Consider the following 18,366-nt stretch of genomic DNA (forward strand, 5'->3'; position numbering starts at 1 on the left):
TCGTCAGCTTGCAGCAGGGCTATATCTACCCTTTGCCAGGGACAGGAAGTCAGGTCTATCACTATCACCCCAGCCAGATCAGGGCCCCTTCCTGGTGGCCATGGCATGGGGACTTCTCTGTCTGGACCATGGAAAGCGCTCTTTTGAGTGGTCCTCCTGTGTCTGACCCATAAGCACACCGTTCTGCCCTCTCGTCGTCTCCTCAGTGCCCGTCCCTGCTTGTTCAGCGACCCTCTGACCTCCTTTGACCCTCAGTGGCAAATGCCCGGGTCTCCAGCCCTCAGCCTGCCCTAAGCCCTCGTCCTCCGCTTGCAGAGCTGAGCCCCGCACCTGCCCTCCGCTCCTCCCAAGCCCACCTTCCCAGCCGCACGATGTGGCCATGTCCTGGCATTGCGCACACCATATCAGACATCCTGGTGTGTCTGCTTGTTCCAGGTGACACACGGATGCCTTCCTGGTCAGTCAGAAATTTCCAAAAGGATGAGCTTTTTAAGAATTCACAACCTCCCATGACAGACAAGAGCCAAATGGTGCTTGTTATGTCGCCAATGCTTATAGACTATTTTTAATTATTTTCCAATTAAGAAGTCAACTAAACATTTGAAATTGCTCTTTGTTCTTAAATGAGGAAAAGTCCCCATTGTGATGTCTGGGTTTGAGTGTAGGTTTGCTGGTGAACAGTGGGGCCCCATGGTGGGATCCCCATCACTTATGTTCTGTCCTCCAGAGCTTGCCTTCCTCAGGGCCTCCCTTCTCCTCCAAGAGGAGATGCAACTCTCAACATGAAGCCCAGCAAGCAGCAGACTGCCCAGGGAAGTCGACTCCTTTGACCATCATCTCTCTTAAGAAGCCAGTTTCTGGTAGTATAATATTCCCATCTCAGCGTGTCCGTCTAGGGTAAACACAGGGTGGCACAGCATCCAGGAGGTGGCTCAGGGATGTCATTTTCCTGTGAGGCCACTGAAGTCAGTGTCCCTGGGGTAGACAGCATGAGAGTTCGAACAGGACAGAGTCCTCCCAGTGGTTAAGGAGGGAGCCCAGGCAGAGCCTGAGCAGCACCGTGAATCAGCCTCCAAGTCAGCCATGCTCTAGTCCTGGGTGTGAGATAAGCCTTCTTCTCAGCAGGGACCTAGCCAGTGTTTGTCCCCAGACAAAGCTGGGGACTCAGGCTCTGAGTGGTGAGGCTGGGGAGGTGACCTGCAAGGTCCCAGGGCACTGGGACGACCGTGCAGTGCTGCATTCCGTCTCCTCTGCATCAGACTCTGGAGGTCTGGCTGGTCCTCACCGAAGGGAGTAAGTCCCTGTGTCCATCCTGGAGCTGAGGTCTGGAGTCAAGTCACCTGGAGCTGTGCCCAGCAGTGCCATCCTTCTGGGCTGACCCCCAGAGCCCTGCTCCCCAGACTAGTGCACTGGTTCCCAAAATCACAGCGCTGCCCCATCTGCCTTGCAGAGCCGCTGATCTCACAGTGCCCATGTCATGCTGAGCTCCCCAGCCCAAGGCTCCATGCAGTCCCCTGCTGTGACCAAACAGACACCCCCCCAGAACAAAGCAGGCACTGTGGCTGCACCCCAAACTCTCTGCTGGGACCCACGCTGGTGTTCAAAGCTCTTCATGTATTTGTAGTGTACACCAAGGCCTTGGATGGCATCTGAACTCTGTGTGTTCTCTGGGGCAGAGCTGCCTGGTAATTCTGTGACTGGCTAACGAGTAAGTCAAGGACCAAGTCCTCTGGAAGCAAAGCCACTTGTCCTCCTGCAAAAGTACTGTGCCTTTGCAAGGCTGCTGGCTCAGCTCTGAGAGAAGGATGCTGCCAAATAAAACAAACCACCGTCCCCAGCCCACCGGCTGCTGCTTTGCTAAACAGCAGGAAAAAAGCCCTGTGTAGGGCACAAACCTGCTTTTGCTGCCGTGAGTGGCAGAGTGCCCGAGTTCGCCCTGAGAGGGACTCAGAATGGACCTTGTTCTTCTTCAGGCCCAATCTGAGTGAATAAGGGCTTCAGATCTGGCTGCTATACAGGGTTACAGGATGGGAAGGGAGGGGCAGTATAGTTTTAGAAGCACTCTGGACGCATTTCTAACTGGAAGAAATTTGTTTGAAGTCCAGCCTAAAACTGTATGCGGTAACCATTTGTAACCAGCAACTGACTTCAAAGGTCAGGTGTAAGTGGAAGGTGGATGAACCCAGGGAACCACAGTAAGCACCCAGGGACCCAAACCAAGGCACCTTGTCAGCTGAACTGATAGTGGTGCTTTGCCCAGCCCAGGACTGTGTCTGCCTGGCTCCCTCAGGCCTTGGAGACTGAGTGCTCTGCATTGTCTAAGCTTCACAGCCCCACTACGCCACCCCACCCGCATCTCAGTGAAAAGCAGAAGGTCGTGATGATGAAGGAACTTGGCCACATGCTGAATCAGGGAGCTCAGTTCCATGCAGCACACCCAGCCCGGATCTGCCGAGCTTGTCCCTGAGCCCACTGAGGCCAGGGCTCTAGCCAGGTATCAAGGTTGCAGAGGGGTCACCACACACCCTGCCTCGGGAGCCTGCAAATGATGCTGCTGGAAGTACCGATCTTCTTAGACACTTTCCCATCGCTGGGACAAAACACTCAACATCCAGCACTCAGTGGAGGACATGTTCACCCTGGCTCTCAGTCCGGTCTGTGGGACACTAGCGGAGGCGGCACGGTGGAGGGAAAGTACTCAACCCACACTGCTGGAAGTGGAGAGTGGAGTGGGGACTTGGACCCAGCCCCAGACCCTGTCGGGGGCCTCCAGTACTATCAGAACTGAAGTCACATGAAGGCTCAGCCCTGAGACCCAATCACCTCCCACACACAGGAGACTGTGGGGGACATTTTAGAGCCAAACTGTGACACAGGTATTTTGTAGTGATAACTAAAATCAAAATAGAACACAGAGCTCTAAATGAAGTCATATCAGAGAAGAGGTCTTCCTTGTGGACAGATCAGAGAAGACATCTGACTACATTCTCTATTCATAAATTTATGTTCTTTTTCAACCTTTAAAAAGTATACACTCAGGTTGGCTTTAATTTTAAAGGGAAGTGATGCCATGGAGCGGCACAGCCTGCACTATAAATGGAGGGGTACTGGCCATGACAGAGGTTCAGTCTCAATGGTTTCAGCGAAGTGGGGACGGACTGGAAGGGTGCCAGTGCATGTCCACCCAGGACCGAGCCCCGAGGTGCAGTCCCCAGCCTGCACATCAAGAGAAGCCGGAATCTCAGTGTTTCAGATAGGAATTTCACCCAACAGCACACCTTGCCCTCGGAATCCTGGGAAGGAATGTGATGGCCTGAGTTCCGTGGTTAAGGAAGCTGAGTCCCTGAGAAGCTAGGTGACCACCCACTGCCACAGCCAGCACGTGGTAGAGCCAGAACTCAGCCTTTTCTGGTGAAAAATCAGTATCATCTAGTAGAGTTTCATGTTCGTATTTATTCCACTTGTCAAAAGGGTTTCTGCTTCCTAGGTGTGTAGATTTAACATAATAGTAACCAAGTAAATAAGTCATGTTTACTTCGTTTACTTATAGTTTGTGCTCCTACGTACTCCCGCCCCTATTTTGAAGTCCAACTCGGTGCAGTCCTGGGTAGTGATCCGTAAGCAGCACAGAGAAGGCAGGAGGGAAACCCAGATGGCTCATGGGACCTGTGCTGTTGGCCTGCTGTTCTCCCCTGTCTGCCTTTGTTTCTCCCAGCAGAGCTCCTCCTTGTGTCCCCTGCAGCTCCTTTGTCTCTCGCTGACCTGGCCCCCATGATGTCAGATTAGACCAGCTCAGATAGAAAGGTCAGAGCCTCTGGAGGATGTCCTTCCTGCAGAGGAGCTACTTGCAGACGGTAATAAGAGCTGCCCTGCACTCTGTCAACCTGCCTTTGTATTTCCCCTGGGTATTCCAAGCTGCCTGTGGGGTGGAACCTGGACCAACTGCTGAGAACCGCATCATCTCTAGCTCTGTTGCCACTGCTGTGCACAACAAAGGCAATTTCTTTCTCTTTTTCAAATGGGCTTTTACCTCCACTTCCTGAACATTCTTCCAGGTGGACATACTTGATTGTTGACTGCAGAGGTATCAGGGCTGTTGCTGCTGTCACCAAGGCAGCTGCTACCAGGCCACAGGGAACACTGCTCCCTCCACCTGCCATGCCCTGTGCTCCCCGATGACTCAGGAAGGGCGCACTCAGCAGTCCATACAGCACATAGGGCCGATAGCACTCTGATCAGGGTCACCCCCGACATCTAGTTCTTTTGTCTGTTTATTCAAACATTTTAATAAATGGTAGATGCTCACTGAAACAATTCGGGTAATGTGAAAGCTTATCATGGAAAAGCTGGCACACTCAGCCACCTCCGTCTCTACTCACATATGCCTTGGTCTGTTTCCAGAATCTGGGTTGCACAGGGGTGAGCTCACACACACCCACCATGGGAACATGCGTATTGCACCATTGTTTGGTTTTTCCTTTTTTGCTTCATGTCCTTCACACAGAGTCCCTGCACACTTCTGGCATGGGCTCACAGCACCCGTAAGATGTTTCATGATGCACTTGCTGGTTTACTACCCACAAGCATAGCTTGTCTGATTTGAAACCATGATAAAAGCATATTAGTTACACACATTTGCCAATATTTCTATAAGACAGGTTCGTAGACTAGAAACTGCTTGATCAAAAGGGTTTTAGTGAAGAGAAATCATGCCGTGTTTAACCTATGTCTGACTTGATTCACTCTACCTGATGATCTCACCAGAGTCTGGGAGGCAGCTTGCCCTCGGGTCCTCTTGGGTCCTCTGAGCCCCACTGGGATAGCATGTTTGGCTGGAAGTTATTTTGGTGGGAGGACATTGGGTCTGTCACTCATTCCTTCCTTGTTGTCCATAGGGTTTGTGCTGCTGAGTCTGCTTTTAGCCTAATATAATGATTCTCTTAAATGTTACTTGGGCTTTTCTCTTGAATGTTTGAAAGTCTGACTGTAGCATGCCTTAGTGAAGATCTTTGTGGCCCTGTGTACTTGGGGTTCTGTTAACCTCCTCTGTGGATGCCCACTTCTTTCCCACAATTAGTCAAGTGTTCTCTATCACATCAGTTCATGGATTTCCTCTACCTTACCTTCATTCTCATGGACCTTGGACTTAGATGATGTGCTTTCTACTGCTTGCTGTAGTCTGCTGTTAAGGCTTTTGATTGTGTATTTTATTGGTGCATCAGCCTCTTCATTTCCCAGATTTGTTTGGCCCTTTTTCAGAAGCTCTTTGATGAGTTTCTCCTGTGTATCCTGCATTATCTTCCCAATTTTGTATCTCTGCTTGTCTACATTCTCTTGGCCCTCCTTTAGCTTTATTAAAACTGTCTTTGCATTCCATTCATACTCCCTCCACCTCCTAACAACTGCCTCTTACAGGGACGACAGCAGAGTGGGGGCCAGAGGAACTCTGCTGAGCTGCACTGGGCTCTCGAGGCTGCTGTCCCTTGCGCTTATGTGGTGGCTGTCTCTGAGGTCCTGGAGCAATGTAGGAGCTTCTGACCTCTCAGCAGCCCATGGTCAGATGATAGCTTTCCTTCCCAATATCTTCCTGGCTAGCGCAGGGTTGGCTGGAGGAATCGTGGCAGGGGTGCTGTGTGGAGCTCCAACTGGCCACCTCAGTTGGCCTGCAAGGACTGTGCAGCTGTGTGGATGCCCAGGTTGCCAGCATCACACTGCCCACTTGCTGCCATCTGTCTCTTTAGCCCTCACCCTGGCTGGGGAGCTGGTGGATAGATGCTTATTATGCTTTTATCCCAGGCCTATGAGTTGTGCAAGTTTCTCCTTCTGATTTCTGGTGTTCTCCGTGGTTGCCACCTCAATATGCAGTGACACACCTGTCCCCTTGGCTCTTCTGTGTGGAGGAGGCGGCAAGTGCAGATGTCTCCTCTGCCAACCAAAACAGCGTGAACTTTATCATAAGGGCACCACACTGAAACACACAGGCATCCCCGGGTGAGCACAGCATTTCCTGCTCATGAGTCTTGCCCCTCTGCGACGGCCTTGATGACTGCTTTTCAGAAGAAATGACCCCTTCTGGCAGGTGCTTTGGTGAGAGGCTCTCTCATTACAGACATAGGGAAACCACAGTTTGGCTGTCGCTTCCCTACTTTGGTTTCTCTGGGGAGAAACCAGCCACTGCCACTTTGTGCCACACAGTAATGTACACCAGGCCACCCAGACAGGCTTTAACAATCCTGGCACCCAGCAGATGCTAGCCCTTAATACACAGGAGTCTGTTTTGTTTCTTCTCTGAAAGCTGAAGTCAGCATGAGTTCCATCAGTCACACACCTCTGTCCCCAACTTGCCATTTCCCAAGGCAAAAACTTTTAGGCCCTTCATCTTAGGTACACAGTGTGCCACATCTTCTGCTCCTTTCTCACTGCCCCACTGACCACTCGCCCTGCCCCCTGGTCCCCGACTCTGCTGGCATCTACTCCTCCACTCCCAGCCCCCACAGGCTCCACCTTTTCACACCCTGCCTGTGAAGGAGACCATGGCTTCTGTACCTGGCTAATTTCACTAACTGATGGTTAGGTCTCCCAGGTTGTCACCAATCACAGGTTCCACTCTTGGTAGGGCTAACTAGTATCCCATGGTGTCTAAGTTCCTTCTCTTCACCTGTTTGCCCACCATGCCCACTGACAAGTATTTCCATTTCATAGCACTTGTGAATGGGGCTGCTGTGAAGGTGGGAGTGCGTTTTTCCCTCGTGTTTTAAGTTTCTGTGTTTAGTGCTCACAGAGCATTTATCTCTTTGACACATTGGCCTCATTTCTCGTGGAAATAGATGCAGTAATGGGACGAGTTCTGGTTTTGTCTCCAAAGACCCTTCACACAATTTTCCATAATGGCTGTGCTAACTTACATTCCCGACAGCGGTGTGCAACAGATTTCTTTCTCTTCACATGCTGGTCAGCACTCACTCCTCTGGGCTCTTAGATAGGAGTGATTGACCACAGCCACTTTCTGAGTTGCAGAGTGGCCTTTGCTTGCCATCCCTGGTCTCAATATCAGTGTTCTGAAGCTCTGCTAAGGAAACGCATTTCACAGGATCATGACTGACCCACGTTTTTGCATGGCAAAGGGACAGTTCTGTGACATCTTGGCTATGCATATGAACACAGTCAGAATTCCTGCGCTGCGGATGAAAGCTTCAGTAACTCCTCATTTCATGGTCTTTGGTCTAGATAATCATGACGTCCATGGGGGTGTGGCATGATTTTGTATGTGGTTTTGTGCGTGAATCTTCAAGGGAGCTAAAACCTTTGAGTCATTCTCTTTAAGTACTGAGCTATTATCATAATACACATGGGCCCACTGATTGCACAGCTCTCATGTGTATGTCACACAATGTATATCCTTTAAAGCAGGGTTTACATGCTACCAGGCCTGTGGTTTTATCTCCATTTAAGTATCAGGAAATGAAAGTTCATAACCAAGACAGCCAGATTCCATTATTCCAGTCTTTGTGCTACTTTATGTAATGTTAGAGGTGATCAAGAATATAATTAAAGATTATTTTAGAATAAAATATAAGAACTCAATAGTAGAGATATTTGAATGGGCTTCCTAGAACAGTGGAGAAAGGAGATTCCAAACATGCCGTTCTTCTTGATGACATCGTGGAATTTCGGAGTAACTTGTGGAGCAGTGACCACATGTGCCAGCAGTGCAGGTGGGGAACAAGGTCGTCAGAGGGTCCTCAGGAGACCTGGGGGCTAGGATCCTATCCTGGGCATGATGAGGTGCAGCTGTGCAGCTGAACGGTGAGCATGAGACATCCCTGACAGAGGACAGAGGGCATCTTCCCCAGACTCACTCCTACAAGAACCAGAGGGTTTCAAATAGCTCTCACGCACCGACCATCTATGATTTCCACTGAAACTTCTGATGGCATTCAAGGTACTGTCTCACTTCCACTCGCTCACCTGCATCTGTGTCCCATCTGCACTGAACCCTTGGCACCTGCCAGGATGTGCCAGCCTGCCTGTGTGCCCGCACTGGGGTACATCTCACTTTGGTCACCTTTCACCTGGATGTAAGTTCCTGCTCAGCCTCCCAGAGCTCCTCTTCCAGCATCGTCTCCCCTATGACACCAAATAATGGTTTCCAAGTCGTTGAGTTGCTCTGTGTTAAGCACTTCCACCTCACTCCCAAAGGCTACATCACTGATGTGCATACTCCAGAAACACTGGGGAGCCCTGGAAGCCTTCCTGCCACAGTCACGAGCAGATCAACCGACAGCTCTGCTAATCCAGGCCTCTGGAGGAGTCAGACAGCCACCAACATGAGGATTACTGGGGGAGGAGCCACAAAGGAGCCCTGTGCAAAGCACGGACGGAACCAAGAAGGCCAGAAGGACAGCATGCTGACCTCCTCCACCTGCAGCAGCAGGGCAGGAGATGTCACCAGGGCCAGGGCAGAGTGTACAGCCACACAGGGGCCACCTGTGGGTAGAAGACCTCAGGGAAACACCCAGCCGAGTCTTCCTGCAGACTCTCGTCTGTGTGCCGGGGTCAGACCCAAGCAGGTGCAGCAGTGAGCAGAGCTGCCAAGTTCTCACAGAGGAGGCTGCAGACAGCAAGCACCGAGGGGAACCCAGGGGCAAACAGCAACGACAAACACAGCAACTTCTCACACATCGTGCCTGACACTGTAGACCTACATGCCCCCAAAATTACCAAGGCAAGCAATAAAAACAGGTGTTTCCCTCAAGCATTAAAAATTAACTTTTATTAAAAATTCAGTCATCTGGAAAAAAATTAAGGTTCAAAAATTACTAGCCTTCCTATTATAAGTTATAATGGAAAAATAATTCAGTTTGAAACAGGCTATGACTAAACAGTGAGGATCAAACTTTTTGAAGAGTAGCATGTACACGAAGTGAACTGTGAAGTGACTGCAGCGCACGGGGGCCAGCGGTGCGGCCGCACTCTCCCAGGGAGCAGCACTGGAGGCTGAGTGGACTGGGTGTGGAGCTCCGCTGGGCTCCCCAGGCCGCAAGCTCTGGTCCGGACTGTGCTGGCTGCCTGCCCATCAGCAGCTTATGTGGGTTTAGGGTGGCGTCCTCCTGAAGTTTGGCCTTTAGCTTCTTTAATGGACACATTATAACGAGACCCTCAGGAGATGTGACTGTGGGCCACCATCCCTCCCATCCTCTCTGCAGCATTGAAGAGGGCAGAGAGGAAGGTCCTGACCACTGGGCTGGTGCTCCTTGGGTGTTTAGCTCCTCAGCTCCTGGGTGCAGCTCCACTGCCACAGTCTGTTCTCCTGCACCCAGCTCCTTCACACAGACAGGCTGTCTGCTGAGCACTCCTCTGGGGACCCCGCCTTAGGCAGCATTTCCCCGAAGAATGGACGGAGGCAGAGCAACCCTCCCTTCGTCCCCCAAGTGACCACTGGCCCAGCTTTCCCCTGCAGGATCTGCACCAGGCTCTGGGCTACGTCCACTCTGTCCTCTGCAGACAGAAGCCTGAGGGACTCCGCAGCTCCTGTCCCTGCCCTGGACATCAGCCATTTATTTCCCAAACACAGTCTTGTTCCTCTGGAACATCACACATGAGCACACAAGGGTCACGGTCTCTAAGGGCTGAGGTAAGACTGAATGGGAGTCCACTCTTGACATGGTCCACAGCTGCGAGTGAGCTTCCCACGAGAAAGGCACCGACCCGTGAGGCCGCAGTATGAGGAACTGGTTGGTTATACCCTGTTGTAAGCTAAAGGCCAAGCATGAGAAATCTCCTGGACACTGTAATGTTTTAAATGCTTGAATGTTTGTAAGCATCTCAGTGATTTATTTCCAAGTAGGGGATCATTTCAAGTAATCATTTCAATCATTTTCCAGTAACTCAAATCCTTACTTAGTAGTGTTCAAGTGCTGTGATATTCCAAGTCACAGAAAAAAGGTGGCAGCTTTACACAGACTGAAATATAATAATCTCCATTACCTACTTTTAGGTAAAAAGATAAAAATAAGTGAAAAATTAGTGCATATGCTCCCATTTGTGAAAAAGTGGCTTTGTTCATGGATGATATGTTAGTAAGTGTGAGTATACAAGCAGGTGCCTGTAATCCCAGCACTCTGGGAGGCTGAGGCAGGAGGACAGGCAATTTAGCAACTTAGAGAGACCCTGTCTCAAGAGTAAATAAAGAGGGCTGGGGATTTAGCTCAGTGGCATAAGTGCCTGCGTTGCAAGTGCATGGTCATGAGTTCAATCCCTGGTACCGATAAAAATAAAAAAAAAAAAAAGAGTAAATAAAGAAGGGCTGGGATGTAGCTTAGCAAAAGGCATGGGTTCAACTCCTCATACCACAAAATAATAAGTATGTGTATACATTAAAAGGGTGGTGTTGTCCTCATTTTACAAATTAGGTAACAGAGACTAAAGAACATGGCAGACTGTCCATGCTACTTGGGAATGGAAGTTAAGCTGGTCCAAGTCACAAGAGTTTCCGACACAGCACGTTTCAGCATTAACCGGCATAGAGACCACTGCTTCTTGCCACGCCCTCTGTGCGGGTCTCAGGCCTGCCCTATTACGGTGTGACCTTCAGGGCTTTGTCTCTGCTGGCCACTGTGAGCTCCATGAGGGCAGGTGCCCTATAGGGTCCTCTTCGTGTCCCCAGAGACGGGTGTGTCATGGTTCGGAAAGGTCCTTATCACAGAGTGGAGAGCAGCAGCTGTGCTCCCTGAGGCTAAGCGACAGGTGGAGGACAATGCACTGCAGGGCACAATGAGTTCTTGCCACATGGTCACCACCAGGGGCATCCTGTGGGTTCTTCGATCCATACAAAGCTTGGGCTAGTGGGGTCAGTGAGCAGGATCATAAGCAGGGTCAGTGAGTGGGGTCAGCAAGCACGTCCAGGCTGTAGACCCATGTAACAAAAGGTTCCATAGACAGTCCTCGGCATCACACTGAGCTGCTAATGCAGGATCTGTCCAGCCTCTCACCCGCCCAACTCTCTGATGCAGAACTGATGGCATCCATCCCCAAGGAACCCAAGAGCCCGGGCAGTAACCTCCACTTCCTTGCAGGCTGCTCCTCCAAGGACGCCGTGGGCCAGATCTCCGTCCATGTGGACATCACAGCCACTCCCAGCACTGGCGAGCACAAGGTCACCGTGAAAGGTAGGGCCCTGTGCAGATATATCAAGTAACCAGCCGCCTTGCACACACACAGCAAGATGATACGAGACACTGGTTTCTCTCATGTCTAGCCTAGGAAAATATACACTGATCCTAGAACAGCTGAGAATCTAGAGAAAACCACAGAAACTACCAATGGCACACATATTAGACTGTGTTATTCAGAAGATCTAAATGGTTTACCTCCACTGGTGACCAGTCTTCAGGCAGGATATATTCTGTGGTCGGTTTGTGATGCGGATATTCATTGAACATCAGTGCCATACTGTTCTCACTGCTCTCAGAACTCATGCATTCATTTCTTTTTCTGTACAATTAGAAAACATTTAATGTTAGTATCTCTATCAGTTTCATATTGTAAAACTAGTCTCAATGCAGAGGTCATTCCAAGGGTAAAATTTAAGGATTACCATTTTGCTCATTACACCCGTGTGCTATTGTTATATCATTACACACTCGGCCTTTTAATATCCACTTTGGTTTGCACCATGTTCTCCCAATATAGTTTTAAGATTTATCACCTCATGTAGCCTAGCATTCTAATGGCGACACAGCTGAGGTCTGAGACAGACAGCACAGAGTACAGGCAAGGACGCAGATAAATAGATGGGCTCACATTCTATCAGTGTCCTTCTTAAAGGCTTCTAAGAATACTTTGTTGATCTGCCAGATGTCCGAGCTTAATGAGTCCTTTGCACCTGCCATTCTCAGACCCTGGCCCAAGGATGTCATCAGCAAAGAACGCCCACAAAAAATGCCTACCATGCCCAGAGCTGGGAGACAGTGCAGTGGCCAGTTACACACAGGACAGGTGTCCGCACAGGGGCCCAGGGTTGCACTGGACAAACACGGGAGGAATTAGACACAAAGCAGACTTTACAAGCGCTGCTACTCACACAGCTGCAGTATATTGTGATTCCATTTTGTGCAAAAGTCTTTGTCATAGTACTAAAACTAAAATATTCAGTCATTGCCTCTGAAAGCTAGTTTGACTTTTATATTAGTTGATTTTCTATATATTTTCTAAATATTCCATGATGAACACATCTCAGTTTTCAATATGAAAACACCAGAGCTTGACCTAAAGAGCAACACTAACTTCTCAGGAGTCATAGACAACAGCGTGGCACAACAACCCAGACTCCATCAAGCATGCAATCCAGAGAATCAGCTCTTTTCTTCAAGAACCTTTGCCTGTTTCTGAGGTCAGGACATTACCAAAGGGAAGTTATGACTTAATGAGTCATTTTAAAAATAAAAATTTTAGGCCAGGTATGATGATGCACACCTGTATCCCAGCACCCGGCAAGCTGGGGCAGGAAGATTACCAAGATTGAGGCCAGCTCGGACTACATAGTGAGACTGTCTCTAAATTAATTAATTAACCAATTTTAGTAAATGACCACAGGAGGAAGCTAAGTTTCCACACATTTATTTGCTAAAATTTCATGTTCCCTTCCCTTTTCCGTTTTGGATTTCAGTGATTGCTATTAATGACCTGCACTGGCAGACCACAGCAATGTTCCGGCCCTTCGTGGAAGTCTGCATGCTGGGACCCAACCTCGGAGACAAGAAGAGGAAGCAAGGCACGAAGACCAAGAGCAACACGTGGTCACCCAAGTACAATGAGACGTTTCAGTTGTAAGTCATAAACCAACTCGCTTCTCCCACCAGGCGGTCACCACTGTCCAGCTAGATGCACTCAGGGACTCAAGGGGGAGGGTGGAGGGAAGCAAACCTGACAGACTCCAGTGCCCCCGCCCTCCACTTCGGGGTGAGGAACAGCTTTAGCTTCCAGCTTCTGCCTCACAGCTGTTTGTGGCTAGCACATCAGGCAGAGTCACAGGAGGTGGGTGCGTGCGACAGAGGTCTTGCTATTGGGGAGGTTACCGTATATATCCTGTGTCTCCAGAAAGTAAACAAAGCCACAGCTCAAAATGTGTCCCGGGGGCAAATCCTCTGCCAAGAGCCAGTACTTAGGAGAGTGGAGTCGCAGGTGCGATGACCCACTTTGCTGAGCCGAGGGGCCTCAAGCAGCGTGTGCCTCTACCCTGAAAATCCCCAGAACTGTCCCATAGGGACGGACATGAGAGCACCAGTAAACGTGTCTAGTCAGGACTAGACAGGAAGCAGCCTGGTGCGCTGGAGGAGCGAAGTAAACACTTAGAAAATATGCAGGAAATCGATTAATATAAAAATCTAACTATGTTTCATGGGCAGTGGCTGAGTATTTTAGCTCCAGTGCTTTCAGGGGTACCACCGGCCTGGGACAGGGTTCAGGTGAAGGGACACACCCTGGCCTGGCACACGAATGATCACATGCTCTGCTGGGAAGAGAAAGAGAAGCCTGAAGGCTACTGCAGTGGCCCAAGCAGGAGATCCGAGTGCTCAGGCAGCTGTGGGAGGAAAATGCAAAGAAGCAGAAAGCGCTACAGCTGTATTGAAGCGGATCCTGCCCAGAACGGGTAGAACATGAAGAGCGAGCAGGCCGTGTCCCTGGGCATTAGCCTAGGTCATCTAGGATGGGCTTACTCCAGGGGTTCAGAAACATACACCAGGGAGAGCGTGCAGGAGACAGAGGAGGGTGACAGAGGGGTTGCGAGGTAAGATGTCGCCCATGGCTGGCCACCAGCAAAGGAGCAGTGCTGCAGTGGAGGCAGCCCCGCACCAGCCCGCCACCTCCCCGGACTCACAGAGTTAAGGACCTCTCTTTGCACAACAGTCTCCTTCTGGGCAAACCAAGGTGGCAACAGGGGCATGCAGAGCCCTGCCCTCGTGGGGCACAGGTGGACTTCCATCGCCAGGGACAAGGAGGACAGAGAATGGCTCTACTGAGCCAGGGGGCGCTAGGCCCTGAGGAGCGTAGGGTGGCCCCTAGGTTTCTGCCGGATTGTTTGGGCAGAGAGTGGCTGCCTGAGGTGGGGAATCAGATGAGGAAATGACATCAGGGACTTTGTTTTAAATCCATGCCAACCTGAAGATGCCTATAGGACACCAAAGAGGAGCTTCCAAGGGTGAGCTTAGAGCCATGTCGCTGTGGCCATGTTTAACTCCAGAGTCCGAAGGCACTTACCCAGTGCCAGGCAGGAACCCACATACAACACAGCCTCATTGGCTGGGTGCTTCCTCTGTTCTGCCCTCTCCATCTCCCAGGGGCCTGGGGCAGCCCGCCCTCCCCAGCCCCTCTCCCTCTACTCCTGTGAGCTGCATTATCTGTTACATGCATCCAGACTTCTGCAGATGGGCCACATGAGTAGCCCTTGCTCACAGCCCAGCTGGAAGCATTCTGCACTCAGGTTACACGGTGCTTTCACCTAATTCAAATGCAAACTCTGAGCGCTATACAGGACCCTGCAGGACCACAGCCCTAATGGTAGCTTTCTGATGCATTTTAGTGCAAAAGAAGATTGCTCTGTGCCTCCCACACATCAGGCTACCATTTTCTTTCACATTTTGCAGAATGTCTCTAGAGTAAGTGCTCAGTTTAGCTGTCAATGTCTCTTGAAGACAAAACTGCAAAATATCTCAGTGGAAAAACAATCACCTGGGAAAGAAAGGGTTCTGGCAGCTGGGTCAGCTAGCAAACAGATGGCGCTTCCATTAGGAAGGCAAGGCAGTTGGGAGAATTAGATAAGAGGCGGAGGGAGAGGGAAGCTGGTTTGGTGCAGCTCCACCCTGATAGCCAGGCTTGCTATGGTCAGCAGAGGTGTCCACAGCCTCCCTCCTGACAGGTCTCTGTTGCGGCAGGAGAAACAACACCAAACTACCCCCTGACTGCAGCTTTGACTGACTCTAAAATCTGTATCTAATTCAGCTTCTCTGAATAGTGCTTAGTAGTCTCTTCCCCAAGAAAAGCTCCTAGCTAGGGCAGGTCTGCAGGAGTCTTGGTGTAAAGATGGTATAAGCTGATGCTGCAGTGGCACAGAGATTGCCCAACGAGTGCCCCTCGCCCTGGCCCAGCTCCAGCCAGGAGCCCCCTTCTGCACACAGGCTCGACATGGAGAGGAGATGCTGCCTCTGAATAAAGTGCGTTTAATTCCCATTACTATGCACATGCGGGACCTAGAGACAGTAAAGCGTATGCATTTCTATCTAGGAGAAAACGCGTTTGTTAGATTAAAGTGTATCTATGCATCTACCTAATAACCTAAGTAACATCTGAAGGGTCCTACTAAAATGCATGACCCTACACTTGTCAGCGTAGTGTCCGGGATGAGCAGCAGTTTCCACAGTGTTTCCCGGTGTAACGAACGCCCCTGTGTGTGCCTCTGTCCCACACAGCACACTGAGCAAGGAGAGCCGCCCGGCGGCCTACGAGCTGCACCTGGCGGTGAAGGACTACTGCTTTGCGCGCGAGGACAGGGTGGTCGGCATGACTGTGATCCGGCTGCAGCACATCGCCGAGAAGGGGAGCCATGGGGCCTGGTACCCGCTCCTGAAGAGCATTTCCATGGACGAGACAGGCCTCACTATCCTCAGGATTCTCTCCCAGAGAACTGGCGATGATGTGGCCAAGGAGTTTGTGAGGCTGAAATCTGAAACGCGAGTCACCGAGGAGAGCGCTTGAAGCAAGGCCACAGCTCCCCTGGGGAACCCGCGCCCAAGGTGGCTGCATGCGTGTGCTCGCCGGCATGCGTGTGTCCCACATCCAGGTGCCTGTCAGTCCCCAGTTCCACGTCGCCAGCTGTGTGGCCTGGCAGACTTTCATGCCATCGCTGGTCCTTGAGAAATGAAGGCTCCATGAAGTGCCAAAACCTGCTGCAGAGTGGGGACCAAGGTGTCCATGGTGTCCCTGTCACCTCTTCACTTCCCGGCCCACAGCAGCCTACGCCTGGCCTTGTGACTCTGTGAAGTCAGTTTGTGCCCCCACCAAAAAGCCCCTCCTGTTCCTCTAACTCTCTTTTCTTTAGCCACACTTCACTGCAGACATCTCGCCAATGCCCTTTTCTTCCACAATGGAGATTCGGGGACTTCTAGAGGGTGTTTGTAATTTTATAGACCTGGATACATTATGCTGGTTTTTGCATACAGATTAAAATAGAAAAGGTGGGAAATGTTTCATGTTGACCAGTTTCCAACCTTTCTGAAATATCACTGTGAAGCAATGCTATCAAAGCAAATTTACACAAAGCAGTCCCAAACAGTTTGTTAACCTTTGATACATTGATAGAACTATGCCCCTGTCCCTAAAAGCTGCCAAGGTCACGTCACGTTCTTTAAACAGGTGATTGCTGTAGAGTACAGTGCCCCGGCTCACACATTTCCTCCTTTGGGAAGTCGGAGATGAGCGGTCTGGAACCAGAAGGGAGACCTGGTTCTTCAGGTTTCCTGGGATAAGCAGCTACAGCGTTAGCATCCTCCCTCTGACAGTTATGGTCTCATTTGCTTGACTCTATAATCGGTTAAATGTTTCTTTTAAAAAATATTGAACAATTTATACTAAATGCAACATTAGTCTATACCACACTGAAATCAAAAGTGACGTCTTCATTTATCTTGTGAAAACTGTAAACTTCAGAGATATTGCTTACGGTTTTGTCATTTATGTTATTTATAAGTCCAGAATGCATCAGATACAATAGAAAAACCACGTAACTCAGTGCACAAAAATATACCTAGGCTGGATTTTGATTATGAAGTAGTTGCGTTTCACATTTTCTGGGTCTTTATGATTTGGCTTTTAGAGTCTGTACGTAAACACTGGCTGCACCCCAGCACTCCGCACTGCTAACTCTCTGCCGTAACTGTGAGTGGATGCCAGCCCCACTGCCCTGCGTGTGCTCTGTGAGCAGAGCGGCCACATCCTGTCTGGCAGAACCTTTGTGAGAGGGAATGTGAGACACACAGCCCGTGGGGTGGGCTGATCTGTGTTCAGTTCTTAGGCAGTCGCTTTGTTTCTGACTTTTCCAAGTGCACATATGACGCGACCCTCTGGCATATGCGTAATAAAAGATGTACCCTGAGCACACACAGCCCTGCTTTGGTGATTTGCCTTCTTCTTTCCTGTGACGTCATCTCATCACTTAGTGATAAAAACACGTTGGCTCTTTTTGCTATGTATGACACTTCACACTATTTGGCTTTAAATCACTTGATAATTTGAGATGATAAAATGCATTCCAGGTATTACATTCATGGAAACAACTGTACATTTAACATAAGGAACACTGTTAAAAGTATGAAGAAAGTTCAGTGTTTGATATATGTAACCATTAGCAACATTATTAAACAAGGACTTAAACTACAGAAGGTCTCATCAATAGTAGTTTCTAGATTTATCTTAAAGTGATTTCTAGTGACCTTACAGAACACTGGCTTGAGTCCTGCAGGAGCCCATGCATGGCACAAAGCAGGACGCACTGGGATAAATGGCAGTTCAGGACGGCACTGGTCACTTAGACACTGGGAGTGTTTCCCACGGTATATGTTTCATTGGGTCCATCCTGTCTTTTAAAATATACACAACATTTACCAGACACTAACAGGCAGTGGGAATGATGTGTCCTCATTGCTACTGCCAAGGGAAGGTGCTAATTCTGAAATAAGCTCTGCACATTTTCCTCCCAAGATACAAAAACTTATGCACTCAGAGCAAATCGCTGTGTCAGCTTGCCCAGAAGCACAGCCCCACGACGGTCCGCGTGCGCTCTGTCAACCTTACTGCTTCGCTGGTGCGCACGACAATTTATTCCTCTTACTCTAGATAAGAGGCACACAGGAGAACGCTGCTGTTCATCTGTACATAAACCTCACATTAGAAGTTCTTAAAATTACCCACAAAAAGCACACTCAGCCAAACATGTAAAACCTTCACAGAGCATTTTCTACTCAAGGGGATTCTGATGAATTATCTAAATAATCAGCCATCTCTGTCACAATCTTCTCTAATTCATCTACTTCTAGCAAAATTTACATATTGAATTTACCTTAAACAAGGCACATTTATAAATGACAGTTCTAGCTTAATGTCTTTCACTTGATCCTTTAAAAAATGTGAGGGAACAGTCTCTCCTTTTTCTATGTTACTTAAAAATATGATTATGCTACCTCGTCTTTGTATGAACTAAAGAGAATGTTTGTCTTGTCACTTGAATAGTGAAACTAATCATCTTTCCACAAGATGCAAGGAACGTGCACACTAGGCGGATGATTCCCCCCCCCCCGCCCCCCGCCCATGCCA

General features: G+C 49.6%; 1 protein-coding gene and 1 long non-coding RNA gene across 3 annotated transcripts in view; one reads left to right on the forward strand and one right to left on the reverse strand.

The window, feature by feature from the left end:
* The window catches only part of Unc13c (unc-13 homolog C), a 438,787-nt gene extending 421,629 nt beyond the window's left edge, over positions 1 to 17,158 (forward strand). Inside the window, exons 30-32 of the mRNA XM_003471882.5 lie at positions 11,076 to 11,168; positions 12,668 to 12,827; positions 15,468 to 17,158. Of these exons, the coding sequence (XP_003471930.2) occupies positions 11,076 to 11,168; positions 12,668 to 12,827; positions 15,468 to 15,753 (539 nt within the window). The 3' untranslated portion in view covers positions 15,754 to 17,158. The remainder of the gene's footprint in view (positions 1 to 11,075; positions 11,169 to 12,667; positions 12,828 to 15,467) is intronic.
* The window catches only part of LOC134476101 (uncharacterized), a 49,173-nt gene continuing 35,057 nt past the window's right edge, over positions 4,251 to 18,366 (reverse strand). For both annotated transcript variants that reach the window (XR_010047587.1, XR_010047586.1), the window contains exons 3-4: positions 11,370 to 11,493; positions 4,251 to 7,861 (exon numbers count right to left, since the gene is read on the reverse strand). This is a non-coding gene — a long non-coding RNA (uncharacterized LOC134476101). The remainder of the gene's footprint in view (positions 7,862 to 11,369; positions 11,494 to 18,366) is intronic.

The sequence above is a fragment of the Cavia porcellus genome, unplaced genomic scaffold (genome assembly GCF_034190915.1).
Source record: "Cavia porcellus strain 051 isolate PalLab524CR breed Dunkin Hartley unplaced genomic scaffold, mCavPor4.1 scaffold_1, whole genome shotgun sequence".
Lineage (NCBI taxonomy): Eukaryota > Metazoa > Chordata > Mammalia > Rodentia > Caviidae > Cavia > Cavia porcellus.